We start from the raw sequence: 16,608 nt of genomic DNA, 5'->3' as shown, positions 1-16,608 counted from the left end.
ATAAAATTGCAGTATCATATATAAAAATAAAAACACTGATTCATTATATCTTTAAATCGGTTTTGACATAAATCACTCATTAACCAAAAATGAAACAAAACACACATACACAAACACGCGCACACGTGCGCGCAAGCGCATGCGTGCAAACACCCACACACATAGAGCGATGGATTATTTTCTTATAAACTTTGAGAAAACAATAAAACAATCATGTATATATTTTCTTATAAATGTAGTAGTAAGTGATGGATTATTGTGAATATGTCATGACAAAAAAAATATATATAATATTTATTATGCTTATGAGCTATTGCTTCTGAAAGACAAAATCAAAACCTTAAATAATTTTGACTTCTCATTTTCGTATCAGATAGATTGTTGAAAGAAAATACTTAATTTATCTTCTTGTTGATTTTATAACATTGTAATAGAACCATAAATACATTTTAATATAAACAATCAAATATACCTACTAATACTATAACCATTTTTTTTTTTGTTACAACAATACTATAATCATTTATTAAACAATGATTTTCAACATTATGCATGACAAAACCATAAAAAAAAAAATGAAAATTATGAAATTTACAACCACTTTTTTGGCTTAAAATAGTTACAGAGACACCACATTTAGTTTGTCATGTATTACATATGTTTGATGGTAGGTTAGAAGAGGGATTCGCATGAAGGGGAGTGCTACATGACAGGAGGGAGAGGCTTGGCAGACGAGTACATCATATGTTCATGTATTTCATGTTGTAAATGTTCTAATTTTGTATTTCTCTAACATTGTTTTTAGTCCAATGAAACCCTTTATGTTAGGATGTGAGCATTAGATTTGGTCAACTTAATTATATTATTCATCGATATTGCATTTTACTAGAAAACTTAAGAGTATCAATAATGACTTTTCCTTCTCCCTGTGTTGAATAACATACAAAAGTTTGTGGTATTCAGAGTTATTATGATTTGAATTTTATAAGAGGCAATCAAATAAAGAGTTTCATGCTTGGTTGATGAATCCTAGATCACATAAGATCCAACTCAAAGATTTCATGAGAACTGTGAGAGTTAGGTCGATGAATTTGTGCATACATTTTTATTTTATTTTTAGGGAGAATTTGTGCATACATATCTACTTGTAAGTCAATAGATATAAGCGACTTTGGTACGGAGCAATTTAATTCTTAACAAAAAATTAAAACTCAAGTAGTGTTATTCTTGACTTATTAGATCTTACGAATTCTTAGTAGAAACCAAAAGTGAAGAAAGATTAATTCCTACAAAGTACAAACTAAGGCATATACTCATTACACAAATATTATATTTTTGTTGATGCAAGTATCCCAAAAAAGCAACCAAACATCTTCCCCAGCCTTAATAAGAACCCTTTTGAGATCTTGTTCAAATATAATAATTGGAGCTAAATCAGATCAAATTATCAATGACCTCTAAGCTAGTAAGCCTCATATAAGCATATAAAGATAACCATAAAAGATAAGTTATCACTTGAAATGATTATCATGCCTTAGGATAAGTGACATATACCTTAGTTTTAAACGATACAAATTTTTTGGAAAACTTTGCCAACATTAAATCCCATAAGAGGATCCAAATTCATCATTTTCATTGCACTACATATCATGTCTATCCTCACATCAAGTTAAAATAATAATATTACAACTATATTGTAGCACTTTTAACAACTACTTCACTTTGGTCACTTTCTGCTATTTCCTATTATGCATACAATTTTATTTAACTAACTATTACAAGTGTTTAAGATGATAATATAAAATTGAACACAAATTTATTCCTGGTAACATGCCTGAACTCTCTAAAAACTCTGGTAATACAGTGATCTGAAATGCCTCCATTTGAAAATCGTATTATGGCCAATGGTCTAAGTTGAATTATAGTATGGTACATCTATGAAGCCCAAGAGACGAAAAAATTCTACTACCGTTAGGCCAAAAGTGAGCAAACCAACCCCTTTGATCTGCGTCAGGTGCAGCTTCATGTGAATCCTCCGAATTCGTTCCATCTGATGAGTCTTGTTCATGTACCTCACCATCTTTCTGGATTTCACTTGTGACTTGATTTTCATCGTCATTAGCTTTAACTTCTGCAATTTCTCCAGGTTTCTTGTCAAATAGCCCTTTAAACTGTTTCCGAGCTTTCTTCTCAACTTCCTACAAATTAATCAATATCCGTGTAAGAATAAAGTCATAGTGTTTCCTGCGGTGACGTCTCAAGCATTTTTATTTTTTTTTAATGGGAAACGTTAGTAATTCCTCCTTTATCTGGGTTTGAACCCAAGACCTCCAACTCCTTAACCCTTAGCTCAAACTAGTTGAGCTAGACCCCCTATGACGTCTCAAGCATATATAAGAGAATAACTGATTGGCAATTCCAATCTCACCTGCTCTTTCTGCTTCAGTTTTAGAAGAGCTGCAGTTGCATCTGATTCAGTTGACTTGTCGACTTTGATCATCTAAAATAGAAGCACACAATTGACTTCAGAAACGGATGACATTTATACCTTATACTCTAAAGAAAGTTGAGTATGAAGGTTTACCATTTTGAAATCAGCCCTTGCTTCTTCAAAATCTCCATTGCCCATGTAGGCCATTCCACGACGATAAAGACCCTTAACGTGCGCAGGATTTGCTTCTAAAACCTGCATGGTCCATTGAAGAACACACGACGACAGGCAAAATTAAGATATGGAACTCTAAGAATCCAGATGTACAGAATATATCCTCATCTAAATTGGACTGAATCCAATAATTATGTAATTAATATATGTATTATTTTGTATATATGGTAGGAACCATGGAGCCATGATAACATGAATCACAAAGGGAAGTAGTTTTAAGTGGGTTTGAAATAATGCAGGCTTCAGCAATAAGGTATTTTGCATTTTCTATATTACAGAAAACTGCATCGTAATTGGAACTTCTTAATCATAGAAAAAAAAAAACAAATGACTTGCTTTGCCAATGAATCGTATTCTACAAATTCGAAATAGAAAAACCAATTATTGCTATAAGCCATTCTGTTCATTAACTTTATTCCAATGAAATAAATAAAGGCTACATGATAGCTTAGGCCATAAAACATACCTTATTACATGTCTCAATGGACTTTCTGCATTCTCCCAACTTTAGATAGCATGCAGCAACATTCAGGTGTAGCAAATTCTTCAATCATGAAAGAGAGAAAGATTTAGTATGAACAAAAATCAATCTATCAGTTTTGTCAAAAAAAAAAAAAAATCAATCTATCAGTCATAAGTTAGGAAAACATGCTTCCCCTTTATTAATAAAATATTTAATATGAACAGAAATCAATCTACCAGTTACGTACACGTGTATCTGAAAATATTTTTCCTTCCTCGTCGTCTTGAGGATTAACATGATTAAATTCTCGAAGCACCTGTTGCCAACTACCAGATAATGTTAATAAGATTGATGGTACCGGGAAACCTTGAGTGAGGAACAAACATCCAAGTGATCATTAAGGTGTACAACAAAACTCAAATGCAAGTAAATTATAAATCCAATCCTTTCAATATAAGTTTAGATATTACAACAGAGACAAAATCTGAGTAGAGTTTAGTAGTTTTCAAATCCTAGCGCAGAAAATTTGGTAGAACTTGAACATAATTGACAGAAATAACAGATCTTTTGTTGAAGCGATACCCCAGTTTCGACCTATCAGAAACAAGCTCTGTGCTAAGATTTAGATGCTCTATCTTATACGGGAGTTTAAGAAATTGTTTTAGAAATTATGTAATAGGGTAACTATGGGCTGGTTTTATGTATTTACATTGTACGGTGATTCCGGAAGCTTTAAATCCAAGGTTAAATAATAGCAGTGATGTAAATGTTTTTGAGAAGGAAGAGATGAGGCACATGTGATGGAACAGGAAAAGAGAAATGGTTTAATACTTATGCTTATGATTCCTTTAATATAATATTCTCCTATGTGTAATTCTGACCTAGGGATTCCATCACATGTATCTCATCTTTCTTCCTTCCAAACAATAATTAGGTCACTGCTATTCTTTAGCCTCTGATTTCACTCCAACTAGTCGATACCTAACAAACAGATTGGCCTACTCTACGAAAAAATGATAATGTGTGAATAATAATATAGATAATAGAAGTAAATTGTCAAAATGTAGGTGAAGTATTTTGCAGTTAGCTAATGCTCCATGTAAAAATTATAACCCTGAGGACCTTGGCAAGGGAGCAGCCGCAGTTTACACCCTGACACAGGTGTGTGCCATTACATCACGGTTTAACTAAGTACAATTCAATTACTATGATCCTTAGATGCAAATCTTATCAGTAGCATATTAGACCTGACACAAGTCCAAAAACTAGCTAAAAGATGTTGGGATTGCACAAGCCTTATATAAAGACTAATTTGGTAATATCTATAGTCGGTGTTGGATTTGGACACCCCTCATACCTGCATACCTGCATACCCGGGGCTAACATCTGGAGGGTCAACAAATATGGGTGTACCAATAACATATCAAGAATAGGCTTTAGTACAATAGCCTCAACCCTAAACTCTAGCTCAATATGTGAGGAATTCTCAAGCCTTATAAGGACTACTTTGATTATATCTCTAGTCTGTGTGGACTTAAACACATAGTTGCGGTCCAGATGCAGAATCATCTACAATTGAACTATCTAAAAATTCTGACACCTCTACAAGAAATAGGAACACACGCCGCAGAAAGAAAGAAAAATACCTTTTCATACTTTGCCTTTGCAAGTTCATATTTTCCTTCTTTAAACAACCTGTTACCCTGTAATAACTACAGCATGAGAGATTCTCATAGCCAAATGAAATTGGTGTATAATTCGTATTTATCATGATTAAACACAGAATTTAACTGAAACTATGGCAACGATTCTATCCTTGAGTTGTGAAATGCCTACAAAAAATGAACTACTACCAAGGAAAAAATTAAGGACCCCAACATAGGGAAATAAATAATCAATAATTATCCATAGTTCAAAAACAATACTACACCAGAAAATGAAATTTCATAAAATTCTACCTAAAGACACCTATTCATATATTTCTAAAGGAGGAATGCTAGCAACACTCACTTTTGAACACTCTCTAGCACTCACTCTTTTATTGGATGGAATCCATGCATGTCCCACCACTTTTTGTGGGTTCTATTTCCAAAGTGTAGACTCACAATGATTTAAACCAATAAGAGAGAGTGTTCAAAAGAGAGTGTTGCTAGCACTACTCATTTCTAAAGAGGGGCATTGAGCTCAACAGGGCTTTAATCAGTTAGTAACAGAAATGGCAGTTTGAAACTGTAGATTAGACGGCCGTAGTTAGTCAAATACTTGTATAGTTAGCGAGGGAATGGTAAAGGTTATACATAAAGGGCAACCCGGTGCACTAAAGCTCCCGCATATGCGGGGTCCGGGAAGGGGTCCCACCATTATTGGTGTATTGTACGCAGCCTTACCCTGTCAAAGGGCAACCCGGTGCACTAGAGCTCCCGCATATGCAGGGTCCGGGAAGGGGTCCCACCATTTGGTGTATTGTACGCAGCCTTACCCTGTTTTACACAAGAGGTTGTTTCCAGGACTTGAACCCATGACCTTTCAGTCACATGACAACAACTTTACCAGTTGCGCCAAGGTTACCCCTCAAAAAATGGCATGGCTGGGAGTAGAACTCGTGACCAATGATCTGCTGTATAAATGCTAATGGTAAAGGCTATACATAATGAAAGGAAATAAAAGCAGGGGTTTTCAGTTTTGGGGAGAAATTTAGGGAGGAAAGGAACTAGGTCTCAAATACCTAGGGTGTAATAGAATTTCTGCCAATAATCACTTCTTTATCTATATTCTGATCCAATCCTATCACATTGTCAACTAATCTTCAATTGCTTTAAAATGCATTCAGTGCAAGTGCAACTATAAGTAACTTAGCTGTCTATTAAAACCAATCTATACAAATTTATTTACCTTCAATAAAAACCTCTCCACTTAGCCTAAAATAAAGGGACTACAACCAAGCCAGAAAACTAATTCATTGATTGATCAGAAAGGTGATATCTTTACGTTAAGGATTAAAATTAAAATTTGCACAATTGAAATTGAAAGCTTATTTACAAAAGGTGTAGCATATTAGCTCCTAGTTCCATACTTTGCACAAAACACACATAAGCCATGTACGTAAGCATGTTTGACAATTATGTCTTGTACCATCAAAACACCAGTAATAGAAGACCAATCATATGTAGAAAATTGTGTAGGTTCATTTGCATACCGTGTTTCTGATATTTTCAGCTTCGTTCATTATACTTTTAAAGTCCATTCCTGTCCAGTCCTGTAATAGGGACCATGTCCATAATGCATCAGGCATATTAATGAGTTCAGTAAACAACATGTAAATAGAAACCAAAACGGGGTTATTAAGTTGTGTAAGCTAATTATTGTTACAGAAGGAAATATTAAATCTCACATAGGTGATTAATCACCTGCTGTTTTATTTCATAGAACAGTTGTATTTCATCTAAACTTCAAAACTATCTCGAGAATATTTGTATGGAAACCTAACTCCACCAAAACACAAAATAATCTTAATTTAAAAATCAATGCAAAAATGACATTTCAGCATTCTAATTTCTGCCAAACTTGTTTTTGCTACGGTCAGTACTTCACTGAACATTCAATACCACAGCATTTTTGTTGGTCCTATTATTGCCACATATAAATGTACATCCACTATAGTAAATAACTAGAAATTAACTAAATATTTTTTCAAATTACCTTTGGCATTTCAAAAGATAGAAGCTCGATTTCCCATTGAATATGAGCACCCTCGGGAACATTTGAAGGCCTGATTAAAAAATAAATAAATAAATAGCATGCCTATAGTGTCATGAAGCATCATTGAACAAAATGACAGTGGATTAAAACATAAAGAACATATTCAATAAGGGATCGTAAAATGCTTTATGAAACCTAAAAGTTCATCAACAACCTTGGAAACTTATCATAAGCATAGTCTGGCGGACATGTGACAAGAGCCATCTCTCCAGGTAGCATCAGACGAACACACAATTCAAATCCCTCTGGTACCTGAAAAGAAAAACAAAAGAGATTACAATGTAATTGTTCATTATTTGCATGAAAATGAAAGGCAAACATTTTAAATAAGCGATCGCGCATGGAAGTTTCAGACAAAACCTTTAATAAAATAAATAATAAGTGTAAAATGGAACATTGGTTGGTTTATGCTTATTAAATTGTAAACTCACAAGTCCTTCTCCAGAACAGAAATCCAATGGTTGGCCATCGTTATCAACTCTCGTGTCATAGAAAACCCTATTTTCTTCATTGAGAACAGTACCCTTGTAATGAACATGAAGTAGACTGTCATGGAGGGGGCAATCCATTGGAAAATCACCTATTGTTTACAAACAAAATACAATATCATTAAAATAACTGAACATAAATGATCAACTGGTGCATAGACTTTGTAAATGTAAGCATAAGAATAAAAATTTGGCTCCGTCTCCCTGCATACCATTTTACAAAAATAAAAAGAATGAAAACTGAGAAAAGGAAAGGTTAATACTGAATTTGTATAATTGAAGCATCTTAACAGTGTAACTCAAGCATGAGCCAGGCATTTTCACAACATTATTTTCTATTTCTTTCCTTTTTATTTATTTATTTGGCTAAAGAGAAATCATGAAGGATCCCATAATCTCTGTTCTTTGTATGCTACTAGTAAATAACTATATTCTTAATCCACACCTTTTCCATCACGAATCCGACGTTTTATTAGGCGTCCATCTCCAAGCACGTCCCTCACCTGTTGATATATTTCCAGCAAGAAAATTCACATGCTAAACATCTTGGTCGAAGAAAATAATCAAAAATACAAAAGCACGTGTTTCAGACACAACTAATAATACAAAGGATAAAATCCAGGTCTCTGAATGACTATGAAGAGAGAAATTATAGTACATACAAATTTATGTATGTCTATAATCATGACAAAATCCATATTTCATGTACAAAATATTGGACATGACATTAATTTAGTAACTTCTCCGATTATTCATCCTCCTTGCAAAGTTTATTAAAAGCAAAGTATTTGAAGAAAAGGAGGTTAGCATACCCTAGAGGTTATGTAGTATTCAACCTTTCGTTTTCAAAGTATTAAAAGTTAGGAAGGAAAGGTAGGGAAGAGGACATTCAGTAAGTGACTTTTATAGCGCTTTCAGACTAGGAGGTTAGCATACACCTTTCGTTTTCTCATTTGTGGAGTAATTCAAATCTCTGTTATTAAGTCTATCCTTATTTTTCTGTACTAAAATGCCTCGTAACTTGGGTAACTTTTATTTCATATATTAAAAGTATTTATCTTTCATCCCCGTGAGCATAGCTCAGTTGGTAGGGACATCACAATATGCAGGGGCCGGAATCCCTGGATTTCCCACTTATTCACCTTAATGGGTGTAATTTTGGCCCTAGGCTACTTGACAAAAAAAAGTATTTATCTTTCAATAAATTTAGTATTACTTTATTTTTAACATTTTTACTTTGGTATAATAATAATGAGCTCCCATCCTTTGTATTATTAGTTTTAAAAAAGTGTTGCCAAATGGGTTTTCCATCAAGCCTAGAAAGTGAAATCACTAAATTCAAGGGAGTATATTTCCAAGCCCCAATACCAAAACCTTTCGGTGCTTATTATACAAACTAATGCACCATGTTTAAGGAATGCAAAAGCTACCACATTACATACATGTTAGAAATCAGGTAAAAATAGAGAACTCAATTAAATGAACGAATGCCACAGTAAAACTAGTAAAGTATATAATGATTGGAGAATGCCGAGAAAAAGTAATTTTTTATCATATTATATCTTACTATATACAATACATACATGACACAACAGTTAAAAAGTTCATTAGAAAGGAAGATCATGCTCACTTGAACAAAATGAACAAGCTCCACTTCAAACTGGACTTCAGAATCTTCTATAACAGGCATCAGAGGAGACTCAGTTAAATACTGACTTGTAACATATATAACAGCTTTTTCTTCTCGAACCATTGTTCCGATCCCCATTTCAAGACCTTTAGGTACCTGAGTGTATCAGCAGGGTAATCACCAAATGCAAGGGGTAGAAAGCTACTCAATATTAAAACATTTTGTAAGATATTGCCAACAAAACAATGCCTAGAAAATAAATAAATTTATTGTCATTTGTATTTATTTTGGGGGAGCTGCTTCACATGTGGAATCAGGAAATAAAAAGTTTGGGGACAGCCATATCAGATCATAGCTGAAATATTTGGCACGCTAGGAGTGGCCAGCTACCATCAGTGCAAGGTATTCCACCATTATAGCATTATTAAAAAAACAAGTTGTGAAGCGGTTTAACTACCTCTGATTTTCCAAATGTGAAGAAGTATGGTTCTCCTTCTGTGTGTGACATGATCAATTTCCCAGTAACTGTCTTTGCTGAAATCCTGTAAAATGACCAGACAAAAATCATCAGAGACTTCCACCAATGCATTATACTGCCTTACATGAACAAGGTGGAAGCAAAGATTTGTTTTACCAAGCCTTCACTTCATAAGGTTCTCTTGGAGATTCCCAACCCTCCCCTTCACGTACAACCTACACTAAAAGAAAGTCGATTGGTGAAAAAATGTACACCTTTCTGCAAAAAGTGATGTTATTCTTGATTGACTCCTTTTTCATTATGACTTGTTGAGCACAAAACATAAACACAAAAACATATAAAAGTGACATCAAATTTTACGATTTTTTTTAGAATGCTATGATACAAATCCAAATTTCCAAAACAATCTCCTGTGAATATCTACAAGATTATAATCAATACCTACGCGTCAAAACCATTGAACTCTATCTTGATATGAAACAGGGAAATTTATAAATATTTATTTCAGAAGAATATCGTCATTAAAAATGCACTCACAGGCTTCCTGCATGAAGCAGTGTTTTAAATCAAGGTCTACAACCACAATTGAAGTAATAACGGTGCAGTTTTAGATCACATTGACCAACACTTTGGCAGTTGCAATGTAACCAGGAGAACAAAGGGGAGCCTTGGGTTAAAAGGTTGGAATTTCTTCTGTGTCACTGGATATCAGCGGTTCAGGTCGTCAAATCAATATCTCTTGTAAATGTCAGGTATAGCTATCTACAACAGACCCATAAATCGATATGACCTATCCTAAACCTAGCTATGGTGTGAATTGTATAACATCCGGATTCCCTTCAATGCAATCACAACCACAAGTTAAAATCATGATATGAAATTATGAAAGATAGACAATCCAAAAATAAGGATGCCAACTTCCAATTTTCCATGTTGAACATATATTGAACATTTGCATTATACACAACACAGCTCTTTTCCTTTATTTATTTTCTTTTGTTCTGACATTCACATTTTCCATTTTATGCGCCATCCAAGATAATGGGAACACAAAAACAATAATTTTATTAACCATGCAGTCATACATTCTAGACACTTATACCTTTTTAACCACTTCCAAATCATCAGTGATAACCTGGAAATATAAAAAAAAAAAAAAAAGCAACAAATGAGGGTTAGAAGAAAGACTTCGATCAAGATAAATAGTTACTCTGAAAACAAGGAAAAAAATCAAATAAATCTAAAAACCAGTACTGCAGTACTAAGAAACACCAACAATATTAGTGAAGAGAAAAGTAAGGATGAGCAACACTGATAATACAAAACTGTAGAGTGTATAAAAAGATAAACAATTTAAAAGAAATTTCTTTTTTTGTGCATGAAAAGGATATCTTTAAAATCAGTTTAAAAAAACTCAATCAGCTAATAAGTGGTCAGAGTATAACGAAACCCAAAATTCATCAGGATAAAAAAAGATAGAGAATGTAAACAAAAGGAATAAAAGATGAAACTCAAAGATCATATCCTTACCTTGGCCTTGAAAAACTCTATCAGTTCAATTTCAAAATGGAGTTCATCATCCTTAGGAAAACCATCAGGAGCAGAAACAGGACAATCATCCTCACCATAATGCAGCTGAGGCTTCATCTTGAACTGGAAGTAATTGAAAAAGTATTTCAGTACAAATAGATAATTTATCCTCCTTTAAAGTGAAAAATTAAATACATAAATCACTAAGTGGATAAGATATCCGCTTAACAGAAAGCAAATGAGGAAAATGAAAAGGCCATCAGATTATAATTGTTCACGTATCCAACTAAAGATCCATCAAAGCCAAACCCCAATGGAAACCACTAACATAGTAAATTAAGACCAATGAAGATTTTATAAAGACAAGATGATTTCATAATAATCACCAGCAAAAATTTATAGATAAGAAAGACAAAACTAATATATAGTAGTATGTTACCATTGCCACTTCACCCTTAAACATCGTTGGAATTCCTTCTAGCAAGCCCAATAGCATCTTGCTTTTACCCAATACATGTCTTATTGGTGTTCCCTTGCCTGTTGCAATGATGACAACGAGTGTCTAGCCCATCAATTATGTCTACCGCAGAAGACAAAAATACAGCATGAATACTAACTTTACTTCAAACTTAACTACTAGATCTGCAGATCCAAATTCAAACATTTTCTACAGCAGGTGTTCTTAGAAATTAGAAATATGTGCCTCAAACTCTAAAACCAAGGAACTCAAGTCAAGGTTTTGTAATCCCTAGGGTGCTTTTGTTATTCTCAGGTAAATTAACAAATATGTTCGGTTATAATATTTGTTGCAAAATATTCTAGAAATTTCTTCAGTTCATACCAAACAAAAAAGACTAAAAAATGGAAGACAGAATGTGGCATGAGGAAGTTGGAGTGGAAGTCAGAGTTGTCTGGGTTCCAAAACAACTTACATTCCAAAGGGAAAGTAAGAAACTCACCCTTAGTGATGGGAAAAAAAAACAAGCAAATCTTGAGCATGTTCTTTTCCTAGGGAGCAATAATGCCAGTAAATATTTTTCTCAGATTGCACCACACACAAGAATCTAGTATTCCCAAATCATTCCAGAGAATTAGTCTACAAACTGAAACTAAACACACCCTAGCAGTCGACAAAACAAACTGACAAGAAGTACTTCGCCCATGCCAACTCTCAAACCAAAATAAAGTAAGCAACTACCAAAATCACAAAACAAAAAACAGTCACTTTTCAGAAGAAAAAGCAAGACAATCAACAGCACTAACTATCATCATTCCTCCAAGTTAAAAGACGTAAAAAAAAAGGTCCGCATGCAGGTTAAAATTGCATACCTCCATGATCGGATCGGGTAGATTCCACAACAACTCCATCCAAAGTTCGAATTGTGGAATGATAGATAACCTGAGATTCATGATATTATATTACATTGCGTAACATCAATCCACTATATAATACATTGCCTATTACAATTATTGACCGCATTACCAAACCATTTCTAGCTTACCTATATGTATTCCAAAACATAAATGTTATTTGCACATCAATTTGGGACACATAAACTTGACAATTTCTTTAAGGTTAGCACAATTCCCAAAAGTAGTTAATGAAATGTTAGATTTCGTTAATATATATAGGAATTGAACTTCATTAACCATCAACTGAACTTCATTAACACAAATTTAAATGTGATTAACCTTGATACTCAATTGTTCAAATCGACTTATAATTGGAGCACCTGAATTCGTGGTTAATAATGTTCAATCAAATTCATAGTTAATTAAGTTAACATGATGGTTAATGAGTGATCCAATCTTAATATAATCATTAACCATTTAATATGCAAAATCATTAACCTGGTTCCAACCTGAGCTGCATTAACCATTTAAAAAGTTATCGAATTTAGGTGTTCCAGATTGATTTTTTTTTTTATCAAGACCTTGAATTGACATTCAAAGACCCCGATTTAGTCCCGACAATTTTCTCGTGGTACAATTTAGCTCTTGACAAAAAAATTACACTTAAACTAATCTGTGACATTTTAAAATTGTGGACAAATTAGTTTGAAGGTAATGGTCGTCTTTAGTTGTTGAATGTATAACGAGTAGCCACAATAGTCTCTCAATGTATCAAAATTTTAAAATAATCTTGATTGCGCCCTATGTTAGTCATATTTCGTCAATATTGTCATGTCGGTCCATCAATATACTTACTCATTGTCATACAAGTCTCCATAAGTACTTAGTTACTGTCGTATAAGTCTCTATATGAAGAAAGTTAATGTTAGCACTAAGGAACTATTTTACACATTGAGCTACCAAAATGACTATTACCCTAATTAGTTTTTCTGTGTTTGGGTCGGAAACAAACCTGGTCAGCATCTGAAGGATGAGAATCACCACCACCAGGTCTAATCAAAGCTTTCATCAAACTCCCAGCTACAATTTTCTTCTTCCTCTTCTCATCCTCAGTAGGTGGTTTCTTCTTCGGTGGATTAAATTCTTGTTGAACATTTTCTTCATTTACAATAGCCATAACCACTAACAATTAACAAAAACAGCTGAATTTTTATAGATTCCAGACAGCGCGGCGGTGCGTGAAGGAGGTGATAGGCGGCGCCGGAGATGAAAGAAGAAGGACAAATATGACCTACCGGCTACCTGCTTGCGGGAAAATCGAGGACAAATATCACCTAAATTTGTTGTCGATCGGAAGGATTTTTTTTTTATATTATTATTATTACAAACTTTATATTTTTATTTAAAAACAAATTTAAATTCGAAAAACTCTTTCATAAACACGAGATTAAATAAATATGATTTGAACACACTCACATACAATTAACAAAATTAAATAAAAAGTATTTAGTCATATATCAATTGATAATATTGTAATTTTATTTTCCTTTAATTTTTTTTGGTTTTGTGTGTGCCCAAATATTTACATTTGGTTTTGTGCCCAATGAAGTATTCCTCTTTAAATTCCCTCAAAAAAGATAAATAAAGTAGAATTACGTACGATTTAAATTATTCAACTATCATCGATCTTAATGAATTATTGATCAAAGATAATTTTGTCGAAATATAATTAAACTTTTAATCACTACAAAAATATATCGAGACTCGTTAATCCGAGTTCGACAAACAATTTTCTCTTATTTTCTTGTGACATTGGGATGTTTTTCACATATGTAGTCTATTTAGGATAAATGTCATCTGATAGATAACAACTCGTGTTGTATCCAATATGATTGGCTGAATAATAGACCTTAGGTGTTCGCATTTGCATAACATTGTTGAATACATTAGATTGGTGCATAACATTGATATCGTTGTTTGAACCCGCCATCCCAAACACACCATATAATCCATTTATAATACAACGAAAACATCCTCTTTTTTTTTTTAAGAAACTAAATTAACCCCCCAAATTGACATTGGAAAGAATCGAACATGAGACTTTGAGGAGAAACACACTCTCAAGTCTCAAACCAATATCATCTGATCAACCCAAGTGGGTTAAAATATCCATTTTGTTGACTCCCTCTATCTACTTTTTTGTTAGGTTTTGACCACCTATTTTATTCAATCTCATGACCAGTTTTGATATGACAACATGTTTTAATGCAAGTGATTAGTGCATAGTGTGTATAATTGTAGTAAATTCATAGCACTAAGTTTAATTCTCAATGATAAAAATATTAAGTTTGGTTCTTAATGATAAAAAGATACTTCATGTGTCTTATTTTAATAGTCGTTTTAGAGTTGTCTGTAGTTGTTAACAAAAAGATTAGTTAAGTTGGTTTTAATGATAAAATTTTAATAATTTACTAAAACATCCTCATTAAATGTAGTTTGTTTTCTACAAATCATTAAATGTAGTTAGTGCAATAGTTAAACAAGTGGAATTCAATAAATAAAAGTATATACACCCTCTAGTCACTATTTTAAGCAAAAGTTGATATTTTAGATTCATTCAATAAATGATGTATCTAGAAAGACCACATACATCATTTATTGAATGAACCTAAAATGTCAATTTTTGCTTATAATAGTGACCGGAGGGTGGAAGTGGTAATAACAATAAATACTACATTAATATTCTAAAGTAACAATTTTTACGAGATATAGAGAAAAAAATGCTAAAATGACAATTAAAATGGAAGTAACATTTTTAACTATCCACGATTGTTTCCTAACAAAGTGATGTCAAATGATAGTGAATTTTTTTTATTCCGACCCTGTATGTCAAAAAAATTCCCAATCTGACTCCTATCAGATTTATTTCTCAAAATGACCCACTTTCTATTTTTGTTCATATTTTTTTTTTTGTCGTTTTCCTCATTCCCGCCATTTGAAACGGCGGGAATGAGCCCCCTCTCTGACACATATCTGCGCGTGACAAGTTCTGCAAGTTTGACTTGTTTTTTATTTTTTTATTTTTTTTTTCATTCCCGCCGTTTGAAATGGCGGGATTGGATATTTGATTTTGTTTTTTTGGTTTTTTTGGCAACATATGTATATTAAAAACACAAATAATAATAAATAAAAACATATTAATGATAATGATGATAAATATTAATTTATGCATTTAAGAAAAATGGACTCAAGCATATGACGAGGGTCGAAGATGGGGCCACATGACAAGCAACATCGTTGAGTCATGAACTATGTGTTTAAGGAAACACGCAACCTACCTGTTACACCTATAGTCCAATCGACCTACTATAGGCTGGCATGTCTCTTTGCCGATAGGGCTCAAAAAGCGTTTGCAAGGGTAGATTCCGGAGATTTGTTCAGTGAATATTGCCAGAATGTGATTAAGGATGACATTGTTAAGTGCAACATCCATCATGTCGAACAGTTTGACTGAGAAAGGAAATATCAAGCTTCACATTTGCCTTGTTCCCATGTCATAGCCGCGTGTTCTTCATTTCACCATGACTACACAACCCTTATTCCAACTGTGTTAAAAAACGAGAGTGTTTACTCCATCTACAACACAACATTCAAAGTAGTCCACGATAAGAGTTATTGGCCCCCATACGACGGTCCCTTGCTTTGCCATAATCCAAACATGCGAAGACTAAAGAAAGGTCGACTCAATAGTACTCGCATAAGGACTGAAATGGACGAGGAGGTGGTAGAGAGGACTTCGACGCCGAGACAATGTGGGTTGTGTCGACATACCGATCATATTAGAAAAAATTGTCCGTGTATAAATAACTGGTAGTTAATAACGTTATGTATTATGTGTTCAATTAAATTAATATTTATCATCATTATCATTAATATGTTTTTATTTATTATTATTTGTTTGTTTTAATATACATATGTTGCCAAAAAAACAACAAACAAAAAAAAAAATCAAATATCCAATCCCACCATTTCAAACGGCGGGAATGAAAAAAAAATAGAAAAAAAAAAAAGCAAGTCAAACCTACGGAACCTGTCACGCGCAGACATGCGTCAGAGAGGGGCTCATTCTCGCCGTTTCAAATGGCGGGAATGAGGAAAACGACAAAAAAAAAAAAAAAAAAACGAACAAAAATAGAAAGTGGGTCATTTTGGAAAATAAATCTGATAGGAGGTCGGAATAAA

General features: G+C 33.4%; 1 protein-coding gene across 1 annotated transcript; it reads right to left on the bottom strand.

Annotated features, from left to right (window-relative positions):
• Nucleotides 1–1,588: 1,588 nt before the first annotated feature.
• LOC11418774 (peptidyl-prolyl cis-trans isomerase PASTICCINO1) lies at nt 1,589–13,543 on the bottom strand. Its single transcript, XM_003606223.3, has 19 exons — nt 13,379–13,543; nt 12,343–12,412; nt 11,453–11,550; nt 11,014–11,136; nt 10,586–10,618; nt 9,640–9,698; nt 9,463–9,547; nt 9,006–9,161; nt 7,821–7,878; nt 7,319–7,467; nt 7,042–7,139; nt 6,828–6,897; nt 6,325–6,384; nt 4,775–4,831; nt 3,376–3,444; nt 3,132–3,209; nt 2,585–2,686; nt 2,429–2,500; nt 1,589–2,198 (listed from the first exon to the last, which is right to left on the bottom strand). Exons 1-19 carry the CDS (start codon nt 13,541–13,543, stop codon nt 1,920–1,922), a joined length of 1,881 nt encoding a protein of 626 aa, XP_003606271.2. The 3' UTR covers nt 1,589–1,919.
• Nucleotides 13,544–16,608: the final 3,065 nt, after the last annotated feature.

The sequence above is a fragment of the Medicago truncatula genome, chromosome 4 (genome assembly GCF_003473485.1).
Source record: "Medicago truncatula cultivar Jemalong A17 chromosome 4, MtrunA17r5.0-ANR, whole genome shotgun sequence".
NCBI classification, from domain to species: Eukaryota; Viridiplantae; Streptophyta; class Magnoliopsida; order Fabales; family Fabaceae; genus Medicago; species Medicago truncatula.
Note: the sequence above shows the minus strand (reverse complement) of the source record. Positions and strands in the feature narration are given on the sequence as shown.

Coding starts and splice junctions, on each gene's coding strand:
- LOC11418774 (XM_003606223.3), bottom strand. CDS start 13,543: ATGGCTATTGTAAATGAAGAAAATGTTCAACAAGAATTTAATCCACCG. Junction 11,137..11,452: donor TTAAGGGTGAAGTGGCAATG/GTAACATACTAC, acceptor AATTACTTCCAG/TTCAAGATGAAGCCTCAGCT. Junction 9,548..9,639: donor CCTTATGAAGTGAAGGCTTG/GTAAAACAAATC, acceptor GTCATTTTACAG/GATTTCAGCAAAGACAGTTA.